The 18,697-nt window shown below is 36.7% G+C and overlaps 1 protein-coding gene and 1 non-coding gene across 10 annotated transcripts in view; both read right to left on the reverse strand.

Annotated features, from left to right (window-relative positions):
* Positions 1-18,697, reverse strand: part of PHC3 (polyhomeotic homolog 3) — an 85,383-nt gene that overhangs the window by 10,516 nt on the left and 56,170 nt on the right. For 6 of the 9 annotated variants that reach the window (XR_010943561.1, XR_010943562.1, XM_067737995.1 and 3 more), the window contains 4 exons: positions 13,485-13,644; positions 7,821-7,935; positions 4,439-4,571; positions 4,116-4,347 (listed from right to left, as the gene is read on the reverse strand). Coding sequence is in view for 6 of the 9 variants with exons in the window: in XM_067737995.1 (XP_067594096.1) it covers positions 4,116-4,347; positions 4,439-4,571; positions 7,821-7,935; positions 13,485-13,644 (640 nt within the window). In the remaining 3 variants the exon portion in view is untranslated. Of the gene's footprint in view, positions 1-3,813; positions 3,942-4,115; positions 4,348-4,438; positions 4,572-7,820; positions 7,936-13,484; positions 13,645-18,697 lie in introns of those variants that run through there. The other 3 variants (XM_067737998.1, XM_067737997.1, XR_010943563.1) reach the window with 2 other exon arrangements.
* Positions 5,227-5,333, reverse strand: LOC137225661 (U6 spliceosomal RNA). Its single transcript, XR_010943967.1, has one exon. It is a non-coding gene; the product is annotated as a U6 spliceosomal RNA (small nuclear RNA).

An 18,697-nucleotide genomic window follows, 5' to 3' on the forward strand; every position in this document is an offset into this window, starting at 1 on the left:
TGACTAATCTTGCATCTAGTTGTGACTTCATCCTTCTTTTTATGAAAGAACTAAATGTTCTTCTCTCTTCAGTCTTACAAGAACACAGGAAAGAAAAGAAGAGAGAGAAAGATAGCGTAGGACTTACTTAGATTCAGAAAACAGAAGCAATGAGAAGTAATGAGGACCATAAGAGCTACATTTGGGAATAGAAACAAGGAGTTCTCCATGAAGAAATTCATAGCATGTGCTTGTTCCTCGGGATTATCAGAGCGCTCTTCAAATGTCTTCTTGTAGACAGACAGTAAATGTATCAGCAAAATAATACAGAACAAAAAGTTGGGAAACAGCATGATCAAACAGGAATGAATTAGCTTCAGAATTTTAGATCACAACTTTCTTAAGCAAACCACAAAAAGTGTATTTATACCATACATTAGTATAGAAATGAAAAAATAAAGTGACTTAAAAAAGAAAAATGGAAAAAAAAGGCAGAAGCAAATACGCTTTCCTGAAACATATTAGAGAAAGATGAATTTTTTAAAAAAACCTAGATGCTCAAGGTATACTGAGCTATAGTTCTATCAATTTCTGACATATTTAGAATCTACTTCTGTAAAACAGCTGGCGCCCCAGGAACATTACAGAACATATCCCAACTGCAGCAACCAGTCAGCTCAGCTGGCTTTACATCACCACAAGCAGACATCAGAATGGGCATGGACCTCTGCACATGGACATGGGTCTCAAATGAACCTTACAAATGTCCAGTCACTTTTCCAGCTAAACCTAAAACAAAACACCCCACCCCAAAACTAACATCAGTAAGGATGATGAAAAGATATTACCTGCACTCAATACTACAGAATTAAAAAGTCCCAATATCAGTATTATGAAAACCAGTAAACCGTCATATGTTTTTAGACAATACCTACTTTGTATGCCTACAGGGAAACCAAATCTACTGCAGATTCACAGATCAACAAATACAGACTAAAGTGATCTTTGCAAAAGGCAGTTCACTGTATCAAGGAAGAGTTAAGGAAGATAACTGCAGTAAACTGAGAATAAAAAGAACCGTTCCTATAGAGAACTTTTTAATGTACAAAAATTTTGAAGAAAATAATTTTTCACTCGGTAACAGCTCTGAGACTGGTCTGCATACCAGCTCTAACATGGTCCCACCAAGATGGTTCACAAGATGACATTAAACGATGAGAAGAGAAAACGTTAGGAATAAATATAGGTGCCCTGATGAAAGAGGGAAACCTAGCCTCAACTGGAAAGAAACAAAATACAAGAGATTACAAAATTTACAAGTTTGTTCACTCCATGAGAAAAGCTCAGGGAAAAAAAAAAAAATCCAGCCCTGAATGAGCTGAAAGCGGCGCAAAAGGAAGTTTACAAAGGCCAGAGGAACATAGAGAAATAAAGATAACGGCTTTCTGGCTGAGATTTACCTTAAGCTACAGGCATTATTCAGAGAAAAACTTTGAGAAAGAAGATGTTAACTGATCACACAAATAAGCTTGTTATTTAGCCTGTCAAAGCAGTTTAGAAATACTCCCATTTAATCAGGTAAAAGAAAAGCAGAGTTATATTCAGCAAACTCTTAAACAGTACCAAGCAATCCTAAATTATAAAGCAGTCTGCTTTATATATAATGTTTTCTAAACAATCAGCAACAAAATTAAGTGTCTTGATGAACTCAATAAGACAAGCATCTCAAGTTATAAGAAATAATTTTTTTCAATTCAAATGAAGCAAGAGTAAGACAAAGGAGTTAGCCTTTGTTCTAATAAAGCAGCCAAGAGTAGTCTCATGGCAAATGGATGCTGGGGAAAATTAGAAAACTAGTCCTAAAAAAAAAAAAGCATATGAAGTCATAGAAGAATCAGCAGTATCTATTATTTGTTAATTATTTGGCCAACTACTTTCCTCCTCCCCAAAGGAAAAGAAATATTTTCCCCCTAATGAGAAATCAGGCTGACAGCTCATGTACTCCATTTGGAAGACTATGTCTGAAGATGACAGAATCAAAGTCCAGCCTCAGGGATTAGTGTCAATTCCAATGTTAATTCTCAAGATATCTAGACTGGTATAAAACTTAAAATTTTTTGCACTGAGTATTAAAACCACACCCAGTGAAGACTCACCATTCTCTAATATGTCAGCTTTTTAAAGCAGATTCTAAACCCACATGGTCAGCACTTAAATCACACCTAAGTTTTCCTAGATGCATGCTTAAAACTCTTCCCATGAAAAATGTATCCCTTCTTTAAACAATTTCATCTTTCTTAAAAGTGACCATACCTTGTTTAAAAAAAAAAGAAAAACTTATTTAACATTTCTAAAACAAGCTATTGAAACAATAATTTAATAAAATTTCAGAGTTCTGTACATATATCTTCCTCAACTTACATCCTGACAAACCCATTGTAAGTTGAAAACATCAAGTCGAAAATGCATTTAATACACCTAACCTTCTGAACATCATAGTTTAGCCTAGCCTACCTTAAACGTCCTCAGAACACTTACATTAGCCTACTGTAAGTTGGGCAAAATTTTCTAACACAAAGTCTATTTTATAATAAAGTGTTAAATGTCTCAAGTAATTTATTGAATACTGTGCTGAAAGCGAAAACCAGAGTTGCGTGGGTACAGAATGGTTCTATCAGCTATTTACCCTCGTGACAGCGTGGCTGACTGGGAGCTGCCCTACCCAACCTGAGGAGAGAGTACTGTGCTTCATATCACCAGCAAAAGATCAAAATTCAAAACTAAAGCACAGTTTCTATTGAATGTGTATCGTTTTGTACCACCATAAAATCGGAAGTTCATTAAGACAACCCATCACAAGCCAGGAATTTTTTAAAAAGCAGAATACTTCTGAATATACTTTCTTCACTCATACAACACTTTATTTAATTAATTTATTTTAATTTTTATTATTATTATTTTTTGTATTTTGGCCGCACCACATGGCATGTGGGATGATTCCCCAACAAGGGATTGAACCTGGGCCACTGCAGTGAAAGCGATGAATCCTAACGTCTAGGTCACCAGGGAACTCCCAACACTTTAGCTGTAAGTTTGCTTCTGAGACAGTGGTCACCTTCATAGAAAGATTAATTAGCAAAAATAGCTGGATTAATTTTAATAAGTCTGTAGACAAGTTCAAAGGGGATGTATTTTTCTGGAAAGCTTGTGTCAAGAGATATGATAGATTCACTGAAAAACCAAAATGGAACAAATATTTTTAAAACCTTATTTTCTATATTCATAAGGTCAAAGTGAATGATAAAGGTTTGCTGATTTAAAATATATTGTCTTAACATATATAGCAGTGTGGGTCTCATGATAAGCAAAGGTGCAGCTGTCTTTAGTAGCCAGCCCCTTAGAGAAAGTGGAAATAAAAGATTATTGTTGTAGTAAAGAAAAAAGATAAAGAACATAATGACTTAAGCTGATGGAAAGAGTACCAAATGAGAGAGCAGAAAACATAAATAAGAAAGTAACCCTACTGGAATGGAATATCATAACTGAATTTCAGTTGTCTACTTAATTTCAGAAGTATTCTTGATGTCTATTTACTGCAAAGAATCAAAGAATGCAGCCTCCTTTAAAAGAAACAGCTTGTTTTTCTTTTTTTAAAGAAGCCAAACTTTTATATTATAAAAGGTGCTGATTAGCTTTCAAAAAAGTAAAAAAAAAAAAAATTATAGTCTCTCTTACTTCATTTAAAAAAGGTTAAATTAGGAAATAAGGAGGAAATAGAATAGAAAACTGGAAGAGCAGAAGGGAAGAAGTGTCTGACTCAATCTCTCTACTGACCTCTCGAGAGAAATCAGACTGAAGAGAAGAGAGCACCTTTAATCTCTTCACCGGCTGAGGTGTCACAGCAGAAGCAGGACTAGTCAGTTTTTATCGACTTGGGGGGTATGAGAAAATACCCAGTTGTGCTGAGGGAATAAGCAAGAGGAGACAGATCACATTTCAATACCAAATGCCATTTAATGAGTACATATACATAGAACTTCTCTAACCCTTTTGTGCAATAGGTGTGGATGGATCTAATGTCATTCCTCTGTGTGTGCACAAGACAAATATGAAGGCCAAAGTGGTGAATCACATACCAGGCAAAGAATGGATGAAGGCCCAGACGTCATCAACTGTCCATACAGATGGCTCCGTTTGTGCAACTGGTAGCAAGTCACTGTTCTCAGGCATTTTCCTCATTCTCACATCCCGAAGCTCACGCTCTCTTTCCCGCTCACTCTGCCTGCGCAGGCGTGTTGTCATAGCAGATGGCACAGAATCTTCATGAGAAGCCAAGTCTTCTTCTGCAGATGGATAAGTAATTGGAAGCTGGAAAATGTAGTACAGGTAAAATACAGCATTGCACTTTCCTTGTATTTCTGAAAAGGGTATTGTACATTGAATCAAAGTTTCTACAGACCTGCCTAAGGATATGTTCTCTTGCTGCCCCATCAGGGCCACTTGGACGACGGCCACGATGCCCAAGACTTTGATTATCAGGCTTACGATTCCAACGACTAAGTGCAAATTTTTTAGAACAGCTAACATTGTACCTAAGAAATTCAAGTAAGAAAAAAATTAAATGATGTATGGGACACTCCATTTAGTAACTAATTATGACCTTAAAGTGCAGTTGTGAATCAGTAAGTGCCATTTATTTCATTATGGTCTGTAATACCTCAGAAAGTAAACCATAGTGTTCAATAGATTTACTTATGCTAACAGTAAAAAAAAAAAAAAAAAAGTGGCCTCGTTTTACATCATAATATAGCTTTCAATATAATACTGGACACCTATAACAAGGTATTGATATTTTCTCCTAATAACAGCGTGATAGAAACTCTCTGCAAAATACAGAGGATAACTCATTTTTCTAGCTGCAAAATAATTCAAGATTCCAGGAGAAAATAAATTATGAATTAATTATTTAAACATTCAAATTGTTATTTTTCCAGGTAATCATTTCTGAAGAGATTAATAAAAAGAGGTTAATATAGTAGAGAGGGGGAAATCTCAAATGGCTAGTAAAATATTTTTCAAATATAACTAAAATCAAGGAATGAAAAGGTAAAGTTGAGATTTCAAAGTTCCACAAGGAATTCATGGGTCTCAGGAATTCAGGAAATTCAAATGTATATAATTCTTTAAAATTGGCTGAAAGATTACTGTCTAATATTTTTAAATATACATTTTTAACATATATATATTTAATATATGGAACACTTTATGTATTTGCCTATCATCTTTGTGCAGGGGCCATGCTAATCTTCTCTGTAGCATTCCAATTTTAGAATATGTGCTGTCGAAGTGAGCACTCTAAAATTTTTTAATGTAGACCTTTGTAAAGCATGATGACAGCTTATAAGAGTCCTATGCCATTTACTTAGTTCCAACACCCTAGAACAGGTGCTGGCAAACTTCTTCTATAAAGGGCCAGATATTAAATATTTTAGGCTTTGTAAGCCACACAAGTTTCTGGCACAACTACTCAACTCTGCAACTGTAACATGAAAGCAGCCAAAGACAATAATGAATGAGCATGGGGACTTCCCTGGTGGCACAGTGGTTGAGAATCCGCCTGCCAATGCAGGGGACACGGGTTCAAGCCCTGGTCTGGGAAGATCCCACATGCCATGGAGCAACTAGGCCCATGCGCCACAACTGCTGAGCCTGCGCTCTAGAGCCCACGAGCCACAATTACTGAGCCTGCACGCCACAACTACTGAAACCTGCACGCCTAGAGTCTGTGCTCTGCAACAAAGAGAAGCCACCGCAATGAGAAGCCCACGCACCGCAATGAAAAGCAGCCCCCGCTCTCGCAACTAGAGGAAGCCTGTGAGCAGCAACAAAGACCCAACGCAGCCAAAAATAAATAAATAAATATATTTAAAAAAAAAAAGAATGAGCATGGATGTGTTCCAATAAAACTTTATTTAATAACATTTAAATTTGAATTTTATGTAATTTTCAGGTGTCACAAAATGTTATTCTTTTGATTCTTTTTCAACCACCTAAAAATTTAAATACTATCCTTAGTTCAGGAAACATATAAAAATAGGCTCCAAAAAGGACTCAGCCTGGGCATAGTTTGCCAACCCCTTCCCTAGAAAGAAGAGTGAAAAGAGATGATCTAAGATACAAATTTCTGAAAAGCTACACAAAGGCTAAGAAAAATATACACAGTTCCTCTTTTTTTACACATAAAACTGCCATTGTAATTTCTTATTTTCAAAACTCTTTTGCTCTAAGATGATTTTTCAGGGAAATGACAAGAATTTCCTCACCTATGTTTTATGAAAATATCAGGAGGTAGAAGGACTACTATGAGAGTGAATAGGCTATTTTTCCACTAAAAATATAAAAAAGAAAAGTGTCCTGATGGTCACTTCATTTTACTCTAAAACAATTCAACAAGCTCCTCCTGTGTTCATTATGCCTATCTGTGGACTCAGCTCTAAAGGTTTCTGATTTCCATTCACATCAACTGACAAAACTTCTTTCCTAGCTGACTACAGAACAGAGAAGAGAGACTAACTTTACACTTGCTATTTAGTCCCTAAATATTTAGATATCTTAGACAGATAGCTAGGCAGACATGTAAACTGCAGTTCTCAGGTGAGACCTAATTTATCCTCTCCTCCTTGCTCTTCTCTCGTCTGCATTTTCAGGACCCCTAAACCTCTAAAGAGCTTCGCCTAAAGGTATAATAACAGGACAACTGAGCAATCACCTCTGGGAGAAGAGTGATCGTAGTGTGTTAAATGTCCTGAAATATTTCTAAATAGTCAAGAAGTTTAAGATATTCTGAAAGGCAATCCTTCTCCCTCAGTTTTTAATCCCTTAGAATCAGAGAGCCACTATTCTTTCTTGTAGTACATGCAAACTGGAAAAACTTCTAAGTTAAAATAGGAGTTACATAATTTGATTAGGACTATCAATAACATGAAAGAATATCTGAATAACAGATTGACAATTGAAAAACCAGTAACTCATTTTTAGAGGAAAATACTTCTACTAGTTATTTAACTTAAGTTTTACTAAGTATATTTTTGGGGCACCATACTAAATAATGTATTCAAGCAAGAAATTCCCTGGATGAATCTTTAAGTTCTTAAATTCTTTGAGAGAATAATAACTTTTGGAATAGAAAACAAATTTCAAAATAATCAATCTGTGCATACACTTCACCTTTGGTGGGAAATACCTATAATTATGATTTATAATCAAATTAGAGGGGTGTTCTTTAATGTAAACTAAACTTGCGACTAGATCAATGAAGGTACTAAAAATTTTGATAGTAATACTATTCACCTATAACATTACTATTGAAAATGCAGGTTTAGAAGACAGGCCATTTTGTTGTCAGATAATATAACAATGTGGAGAACTTATGCTATAGCTGTCCCACTTAGAAACCTAAAATAAACAGGATATGGTTAAAAGAAATGAAACATTTAAAAATATAACAAAGTAAATCCAGGTATTTCAATATTGATAAAACAAATATTGTTTTGACACCTTAAGGACTAGTAGTCTATTCACAGGAGGGGTTCTCCTAAGCATATTCTTACCACCAGAAGATTGCCACTTCAATATTAGATTATGCTGTATGTGTTATGAATATGCAGTTTTCACGGAGCAAAAGTTAACAACTAAATAGCAAAGTAGCTCCAAATAATGCCTATTTGATATCATTCCTCTATAATATCTAGTTTTGACTAATGGTAAACTCTACAAGTTTTTTGGTTTTGTTACAGCAGTTGTTGGCTTGTGCTCTAGGAAATTCAAGAGAACAGAAATACCTTTTGGCACACGACATAGTGCAGAATCGTTTTGACCGCAGAAATTCATTAGCATACCCCATCTTTCCACAGAATTCACACTTGAGCAACTCACTGTCCATTTCTTCTAATGCCTCTAAAAAGAAGAAAACAAAGAAAAAACTTCCAAAACTTTAATAGTGGCAAATTTTCTTTTAGCTTCTACATTGGTTGGATGCTGCTAGAGTTCAGACCCTCCAGGAAACTTAAAAGGAATGGTCTTTTAACTTTTCAATCCATAGCCACTTTGGCAAGGCAAAGCCCCCCAAAACAACCACTTCCACCAATTCCCTCTTGCTCCTGCATAAAAATATTTTATGGAGTTTTCTCTATATAAATAAGCAATACATTTTTAAAGGTTCATTTTGCTAAGAATCCAACCTACCTAAAATGTGCAAAATAAAACGTCACTACCTTTCAAAAAGCATCAGGTAGTATATGAATTTTGATACATTGTGCTATGTACAATATATATAGCAAAGAACACACTTCTAACTGGAAAAAATGAGGATGAATCCAAAAAGAAGGTAAAATTTTGATGTCTGATTTCAGAGGAGCATTTAAAACAGTTAACACTCTCAAAGATCTGCAATGTACAACAGAATATATAAAGATGTATTTATGTAATTATAAAACAGTCCCTTTTAGTTTTATCATATTAAAACAAAGTAATTTACATTTACCTTCAAAATCACCATTGGTTTTGTAACTTCTAACCTCTGCTCCTTTTTGTCAGGGTGCTTCTCTGTTAAATGAGAATGTCCTTCCCTCCACCTCTATATCCATAACTTTCAAGTCATACCACAGGACCCAAAGAAACTTCCCACCTAAATCCTCAAGTATTCAGCAGCAGCAGTCACCTGTAAGTAAGCAACTTAATCTTCAGGACCCACAGTTTTCTCATCTGTAAATTGGAGTTTAAAATACCCTTCCCGAAGAATTGCAGTGAAGATTACATGAATGCCCAATAGGTAGCAGGCATAAAAAAGTGACAGGTCCATTTCCTATTTTCCACATAAGAACTAAGAGTACTAAGACCTGTAATAAGTGCTTAAGAAATACTTCAATGAAAACTGTTAAATTCTTAAATCCACCATATTTTGCCATTTTCATGCATCATCATGATTCCTATGCCGAGTCACATAAAATATACAAAAAAAGAACTCCACTAACTAAAGCTTTTAGCTATGAGCTCCATATGTGCTTTTCTATGTTATTCATTTAAGCAAGACTTGTTAAGATGAAGAAAGGGGCTCTGAAATGTAGACATGGATGACATGTACTCAGTACATTCAAGCATCACATTATCCCAGTGTTACTGGAGAAGCAAAGTGCTAAATTAAGTGAAGGCAGCAAGAACTAAAAAACACACTGTGAAATATTTGAAGTTCCAAGGGACATCCAAATACACTGTCATGACCAATCAAATCATAAACTAGCAAGTGATCATCTCAAGGAAATTCTCAAGACTGTCTTCATAAACAAAACTCATCTATTTAGTAGCAATGAGGAACAAAAGAGTCTCAAAGCAAGTAAAGTAAAAACTGCTCCTTCCAATGACCTAGAGATGGCTTTCACACAGTTGTGCCCCTCACCACATCCCTGGGACCTAGTGTCATACTTCCAGGAGTATTGCTTTTACGCTGTCATGCTTGTAACCAGATCTGACCTTGATAAGCCTGTACCGGAGACAGAACCTCTCATTCGACCACCACTGCCACCAATCCAGCCCCAAAGAGCCCATCTGTCAACTAGTTCCGTTTTGACTTATACTGAAAGCTTTATTTCAAAAGTTTGTATTAATTAACATAATAATATGCAACACTTGATTAACAGGTTAGAATACCTTATGAAGGAGAAGGAAATGTTTTTGCTGGTGAGAGAGGGGAGATCCCAAACAGGTATAGTCTAAGGGTTAACAACCTGACAAAAATAGAACATCAGTTTTACTTCTCATAAAGAAGAGAGGAATATTAACAGATTCAAAAAAGTCCAGTTCTAATATTTGGTCAAAACTTCAACAAATCTGGTAATGTTACCAAGGCTACTTTTTCACATTTGTAAATAAAAAATTACAGAGCCAAGTAAGTTTAAAAAACTATTGCTTTAGCTAATAAAGATGGGATTCTATGGCAGAGACAGCTGGCACTTCCCTACTATCCAGTCTTCACTGTTCTCCCACAGTAACAAAATCCTAGTATTTAGCTAGGCATATGGCCACTGAGAATAAAAAGTACAGTTTCTGCCCCATGCGTGGCCAGTTTCTGACCAAATTCCAGGTAGTGCCCTTTCTCCCATCTTACAATTAGAATGTGATCATGAAGATTAGCTATCTTGGAAATGTGAGCAACGTTCTAGGGATGGCAGAGCCACTGACAGCTTAGCTGCCCAACACAATGGAGCCCTGCACTGCTTACCTTTCGACTATGTCAGAGAATATTAAACTTTATTTCATCAGGTATTATTCTGGGTCTCTAATGGAGTGGCCAAACACATATCCTAACTAACAGAGATCCCCAATTTTTCTGTGCAAGGAGGAGTTACTTTTCAATTTTCCTGAAGACTTGAGATCATGTGATGATCAGCAGCAAAGAGAGGCAATGAGATAGAAACCATGATCAGTGTAATGATTTACCAGGGAAGACATAAGATATTTTGGTAAATCACATTTTGGTTGGAGATTCTGGTTATAGAACCAGTCCAAATAGAGACATAGTTTATCCTTTAAAAAAAGAATAATCCTTACATTGTTTTTCATACTGAATTAAACTGTATATACTACTACAACCAAAGCCACTAAATAAGTGACCTCACCATTTCACCCTGTAATACTTCCCATAAACACCAAAGTATACAGTAACAGAAACACTTTATAAAATTACCTTGGGAAATCATGAAGTATTTTAAAATTTGACACATTTTCAGTAAATATATCTCTACTATGAAATAGATTAATCTTTCTTTAACTGAATATAGTTAACATAAAACTGTGTAAATTTAAGGTGTAAAATACATTAACTTGATACATTTATATATTATAATATGACTGCCTTTGTAGCAATATTGAGCACTTCTATCACATTACATTTTTATCCTATCATTTTAGTCACTGGGATAATTAAGTTTAAGTCTCTTAGCAAGGTTGATGATTATAGTATAATATTGTTGTCTATACTCATTATACCATGCATTAGATCTCTACGGCTTATTTATTATTCATTGCATAGATTAATCATCTTTAAATCTCCCTTTTCCTTACTCTGGTATCTTGTCCTTTAAAACTACCCTTTGCCTTGTCTTCCTCTTCCCACCATGACTACAGGTATCAATTACATGCCAAACCCCTACACTGCTCCTACCTGTGACCAGCAGAGTTTCCAAAAACACTCTTTTTTGTGTCATCCGCCTAAAAAATCTTCAGTAACCATCCTCTTGACAGCAAGGTAACTCCTAACTCCATAGTCGAATATCAAAGTATGCTAGAATCTGACTGCCTTACTACCCACTACTTCTCTAACCCAACTGTCTACTCTTCACTGCCCCCTCCTGAAGTTACCTAGCACTTGCACATCTTTTGTGCATTTATTCATGGTATGCTAACCTGAAAGGTTATTCCTGTTATCTTCAATCTATGCTTTACCAGCCAAGACCCAGGTCAAATCCCATCTCTACAGAAAACTCACCAAACTGGCAATAATCTCACCCAGTTTTAAGGTGCCAAGTTCTTACTGTCTATAATAATTCATTTAATACCTACCATATGTTGCTCCTTAGTTGTCTTTCTGTTGTGGAGATTGCTACTTCCTACTAGATCAAAAGCTCCTCTAGGTTCCAGCATAGTCCAGCATATGTTTTAATTGTATTATAAACCATGAGCATCACAAAATATGCTATGAAGCTTCCTAAGCAGTTTTCCATTTTTCTCCAGTATGTGCACACAAGAGAGCACATTACATATGCTTATTAGCCTAGAAAACTTTTGTTTATACACTTATTCTATAGACAAGAAAAAAAAAAAACCCTGCACATTCATCTTTCCTACTCTTTATCTCAAATGAAAAATTTTCTCAAATAAATAGTATGCATAACTAAAAGCAAGTATTTAGGAATTAAATGAAATTAAATTCATAACAACAAAGGGCAAAATGTAGACATTGTTTGGATCCTGACTTGAACAAAATAACTATAAAAGAACATTTATACAATTTAAGCAATTATACAACTGAGGAAATCTGAATATGGACCAGGTACTAGATGACACCAAACAGTTATTAATGTTGTTTTGTGTGACACAGCATTAAAATGTACACTTTTTATAGATGCACACTGAAGCATGTACTAGCAAAATACAATAAGAACCATGATCTTTTTTTAAACAGAGGAATAAAGGGAGAAAAGGGAAAGAGAAAAAGCAACAGAGAAAGAGATAAGGGGGGAACATAGGGAGAAAAAACCAAAAGGGATGGATGAAGCTGGTGTGGCAAAATAATGTTTAAAATTGGGTAATGTTGCATCTGGGTGAGTTGGGATTCATTATACAGTTCCCTCTAATTGTATGTATGTTTGAAAATTTTCATGTTTAACATTCTTTTAAATGAAAAAAAAATCAAATTGAACTCAACGTAAGTTAGCAGTAAAAAAATTTTATACTACTATCATACTCTTCGCTATTCAAGTAAGAAGTAAAACAGTGATAAATACTTTGCAACAGTTCATAAATTACCACAATGACAGAGGTGCCTTCCTCTTAAGAATTAGGAAAACTGTGAGCCAAGTCAGTATCTATTTTGCTTACCAGCATGCTCTTTTAGTTAATTTTAGCAAAGTACAGGCACATAATATATGCTAAATAAATATTTACAAAATGAATAAATTAATTTTAGATGAAATATATTAATATATTGAGGATAATTACTTAGACACAGATATTAATTAATTCACTATTACAGAGCTCTGACTATATTAAATGCTATTTAATTAAACTGAATGGTATCAACTGCAGAGCCATGATCAGAATCAATAAAAAGTAAAATATATCATTTTTGCATTTATTTGTGTTTGTTTTCCTGAAGTCACTTTGCATTACCACTTGACTTTTATGGAATATTCACTATTAGAATAAGGTCTATAAAAAAAATTCTTTGACACTGAGAAGATTTAGTGATATTTTCCTCTATGAACAAACTTAATCGCCTTTTGATTGAAGACTACGTCCTTAACACAACTGTAATAGCCACCTGATATCAAACATCTGAATACATAAAGTCTAAAACCAAACAACCCAGAAGCTCTAAATTTTTAAGCAAACTCAGTAAAACAGTCATTTACTTAAGTCTGCTTAAGAAAGAGAATTGGTTGTTTTGATCCTAAAATTCTGAATTAGTTTCATATATAATGGAGCTTTTCCCAACCACACTCCTTCAAATGTCCAACTGATAGTATACAGATTAACACCAATCTTGCTATTTTAATTATATGACCATTAAGAGTCTGATTAGCTTTCCCACTATTTTAGTCAAATAATACATTATATGAGAAAAAAAGTAAATACTTCCAAGTGAAAATCTGTGTGGAATAAATATCCATGTCTTATTTCAAACAATCAAAGTCAAAGTTAAAGGGCATCTTAAAGAAAAATCCACAAACCTTCAGCAATCATGTCTTCCATCTCCGTGTCAGATGAATTATCTGCATGCTTTGCATTATTCTGTAGCTCTGGCTGAACACACACGGAATTTATCACCTGATTATCCAAAATAGGCCTTTTTTTCACAGGCTGTTCAATCAGCAGAGATGAACGACTCACCTTTAAAAGACAGACAGAACAAAATAAAATAATCTTTTAAAATATTTTCAAAAACAACTTAGTTTAAAAATCTCTTGAAACGAATGGTATCTGTGATAATTTACTTATACGACTGATCAGATCCATTCATTAAGGGCTTTATTCCTTGAGAAAAGGTTAGGCAACCTGAACATAAATGCTTTATACTGCAGTCCATGAGCAGTATGGATGCTTCAAAGTCTCAGTCAAATGGAACCAAGGGTCCTAGTTTAGGCAGGTAGGCTAAAAAGTTTTTTAAAAAATCAGTAATAAATTTTGATGAGCCAGTACCTTTAATATATTTTTTTCCTGCAATAACTTTTAAGATTTATTTTTCATGCACAAAGCTTTTTATTTGTAGGATTATCTCCTCAGGATAGATCATTATCATATGCATTTTAAAGATAAGGGAACTCGACTCCCCTGGTGGCACAGTGGTTAAGAATCCGCCTGCCAATGCAGGGGACATGGGTTCAAGCCCTGGTCCAGGAAGATCCCACATGCCACAGAGCAACTAAGCCCACGTACCACAATTACAGAGCCTGTGCTCTAGAGCTTGCAAGCCACAACTACTGAGCCCATGTGCCACAACTACTGAAGCCTGTGCGCCGAGAGCCTGGGCTCTGCAACAAGAGAAGCCACCGCAATGAGAAGCCCACGCACCACAAAGAAGAGTAGCCCCTGCTCGCCGCAACCAGAGAAAGCCCGCACGCAGCAATGAACATCCAATGCAGCCAAAAATAAATACATACATACATACATACATTAAAAAAAAATAAAGGGAACTAATGTTAAAAGTATGCAGGTGGAGGAGGAGACCTTCAAGATGGCGGAAGAGTAAGACGCACAGATCACCTTCCTCCCCACAGATACACCAGAAATACATCTACACGTGGAACAACTCCTACAGAACACCTACTGAACACTGGCAGAAGACCTCAGACCTCCCAAAAGGCAAGAAACTCCCCACATACCTGGGTAGGGCAAAAAAAAAAAAAAAAAGAATAAACAGAGACAAAAGAATAGGGACGGGAACTGCACCTCCAGAAGGGAGCTGTGAAGGAGGAAAAGTTTCCACACACTAACACAGAATTAGGGGCAAGGGGCAAAGCGGAGAGATTTCTGCACAGAGGATCAGTGCCGACCAGCTCTCACCAGCCCAAGAGGCTTGTCTGCTCACCCACCGGGGCAGGTAGGGGCTGGGAGCCGAGGCACTGGCTTCCGAGGCCAGATCCCAGGGAGAGGACTGGGGTTGGCTGAGTGAACACAGCCTGAAGGGAGTTAGTGCACCACAGCTAGCCAGGAGGGAGTCCGGGAAAAACTCTAAACGTGCCTAAGAGGCAAGAGACCATTGTTTCAGGGTGCACGAAGAGAGGGGGTTCAGAGCACCACCTAAACAAGCTCCGGAGACTGGCGCGAGCTGCAGCTATAAGGATGGACCCCACAGTCGGGCATGAGACGCTAAGGCTGTTGCTGCCGCCACCAAGAAGCCTGTGTGTGAGCACAGGTCACTATCCACACCTCCCCTCCTGGCAGCCTGTGCAGCCCGCCACTGCCAAGGTCCTGTGATCCACGGACAACTTCCCAGGGAGAACACACGGCATGCTTCAAGCTGGTGCAACGTCACGCTGGCCTCTGCCGCCACAGGCTCGCCCGCACTCCGTGCCCCTCCTCCCCCCGGCCTGAGTGAGCCAGAGCCCCCTAATCAGCTGCTCTTTTAACCCCGTCCTGTCTGAGCGGGAACAGACGCCCTCTGGCGACCTACACGCAGAGGTGGGGCCAAATCCAAAGCTGAGCCCCGTAAGCTGTGCGAACAAAGAAGAGAAAGGGAAATCTCTCCCAGCAGTCTCAGAAGCAGCAGATTAAAGCTCCACAATCAACTTGATGTACCCTGCATCTGTGGAATACCTGAATAGACAACGAATCATTCCAAAATTGAGGTGGCAGACTTTGGGAGCAGCTGTAGACTTGGGGTTTGCTTTCTGCATCTAATTTGTTTCTGATTTTATGTTTACCTTAGTTTACTATTTAGAGTTTATTATCATTGGTAGATTTGTTTATTGATTTGGCTGCTCGCTTACTTTTTTTTTAAATACATATTTTTTTTCCCTTTTTCTCTTTTTGTGAGTGTGTATGTGTATGCTTCTTTGTGTGATTTTGTTTGTATAGCTTTGCTTTTAACATGTGTCCTAGGGTTCTGTCTGTCCATTCTTTCTTTCTTTTTTCTTTAGTATAATTTTTAGTGCTTGTTACCATTGGTGGATTTGCTTTTTGGTTTTGTTGCTCTCTTTTTTCTTTCTTTCTATTACTTTTTAGTTTTTTATTTTTAATAATTTTTTAAAGATTTTTATTTTAATACCTTTATTTTATTTTATTTTTTCCTCCCTCCCTCCCTCCCTCTCTTTCTTTCTTTCTTTCTCTTTCTTTCTTTCTCCATTTTCTCCTGAGCCATGCGGCTGACAGGGTCTTGGTGCTGTGGCTGGGGGTCAGGCCTGTGCCTCTGAGGTGGGAGAGCTGAGTTCAGGACACTGGTCCACCAGAGACCTCCCGGCTCCACGTAATATCACACAGTGAAAGTTCTCCCAGAGATCTCCATCTCAACGCTAAGACCCAGCTCAACTCAATGACCAGCAAGCTACACTGCTCGACACCCTATGCCAAACAACTAGCAAGACAGGAATACAGCCCCACCCATTAGCAGAGAGGCTGCCTAAAATCATAATAAGGTCACAGACACCCCAAAACACATCACCAGATGCAGTGCTGCCCAACAGAAAGACAATATCCAGCCTCACCCACGAGAACACAGGCACCAGTCCTCTCCATCAGGAAGCCTACACAACCCACTAAACCAATCTTAGCCACTGAGGGCAGACACCAAAAACAATGGGAACTATGAACATGTAGTCTGTGAAAAGGAGACCCCAAACACAGTAAGTTAAGCAAAATGAGAAGACAGAGAAACACACAGCAGATGGAGGAGCAAGGAAAAAACCCACCAGACCAAAAAGATGAAGAGGAAATAGGCAGTCTACCTGAAAGAGAATTCAGAGTAATGATAGTAAAGGTGATCCAAAATCTTTGAAATAGAATGGAGAAAATACAAGAAACGTTTAACAAGGACTTACAAGAACTAAAGAGCAAAGAAACAATGATGAACAACACAATAAATGAAATTAAAAATTCTCTAGAAGGAAATCAATGGCAGAATAAATGAGGCAGAAGAACGGATAAGTAACCTGGAAGATAAAACAGTGGAAATAACTACTGCAGAGCAGAATAAAGAAAAAAGAATGAAAAGAATTGAGGACAGTCTTAAGAGACCTCTACGACAACAATAAATGCACCAACATTCGAATTATAGGGGGGCCCAGAAGAAGAAGAGAAAAAGAAAGGGTCTGAGAAAATATTTGATGAGATTATAGTTGAAAACTTCCCTATTATGGGGAAGGAAATAGCCAATCAAGTTCAGGAAGCGCAGAGAGTCCCATACAGGATAAACCCAAGGAGAAACATGCCAAGACACATATTAATCAAAAATTAATTATAAAGAAAAAATATTAAAAGCAGCAAGGGAAAAACAACAAATAACATACAAGGGAATCCCCATCAGGTTAACAGCTGATCTTTCAGCAGAAACTCTGACAGCCAGAAGGGAGTGGAGGGACACATTTAAAGCGATGAAAGGGAAAAACCTACAACCAAGAATACTCTATCCAGCAAGGACCTTATTCAGATTCAAAGGAGAAATTAAAACCTGTACAGAGAAGCAAAAGCTAAGAGAATTCAGCACCACCAAACCAGCTTTAAAACAAATGCTAAAGGAACTTCTCTAGGCAGGAAACACAAGAGAAGGAAAAAACCTATAATAACAAACCCAAAACAATTAAGAAAACGGTAATAGGAACATACATATCGATAACTGCCTTAAATGTAAATGGATTAAATGCTCCAACCAAAAGACACAGACTGGCTGAATGGATACCAAAACAAGACCCATATATATGCTGTCTACAAAAGAGCCACATCAGACCTAGGGACACATACAGACTGAAAGTAAGGGGATGGAAAAAGATATACCATGCAAATGGAAATCAAAAGAAAGCTGGAGTAGCAATTCTCGTATCAGATAAAATAGACGTTAAAATAAAGACTACTACAAGAGACAAAGAAGGACACTACATAATGATCAAGGGATCGATCCAAGAAGAAGATATAACAATTGTAAATATTTATGCACCCAACATAAGAGCACCTCAATACCTAAGGCAAATGCTAACAGCCATAAAAGGGGAAATCGACAGTAACACAATCATAGTAGGGGACTTTAACACCCCACTTTCACCAATGGACAGATCATCCAAAATGAAAATGAATGTAAGGATACACAAGCTTTAAATGATACATTAAACAAGATGGACTTAATTGATATTTATAGGACATTCCATCAAAAACAACAGAATACATTTTCTTCTCAAGTACTCATGGAACATTCTCCAGGATAGACCATATCCTGGGACACAAACCAAGCTGTGGTAAATTTAAGAAAACTGAAATTGTATCAAGTATCTTTTCTGACCACAACAGTATGAGACTAGATGTCAATTACAGGAAAAAATCTGTAAAAAATACAAACACATGGAGGCTAAACCATACACTACTAAATACACTACTAAATCTCTTGGTTAAGAGATCACTGAAGAAATCAAAGAGGAAATCAAAAAATACCTAGAAACAAATGACAATGAAAACACGACAACCCAAAACTTACGGGATCCAGCAAAAGCAGTTCTAAGAGGGAAGTTAGTAGCAATACAATCCTACCTCAGGAAACATCTCAAATAAACAACCTAACCGTACACATAAAGCAATTAGAGAAAGAAGAACAAAAAAACCCCCAAAATTAGCAGAAGGAAAGAAATCATAAAGATCAGATCAGAAATAAATGAAAAAGAAATGAAGGAAACAATAGCAAAGGTCAATAAAACTTAAAGTTGGTTCTTGAGAAGATAAACGAAAGTGATAAACCATTAGC

This window comes from Pseudorca crassidens, chromosome 5, assembly GCF_039906515.1.
Source record: "Pseudorca crassidens isolate mPseCra1 chromosome 5, mPseCra1.hap1, whole genome shotgun sequence".
Taxonomy (NCBI): domain Eukaryota; kingdom Metazoa; phylum Chordata; class Mammalia; order Artiodactyla; family Delphinidae; genus Pseudorca; species Pseudorca crassidens.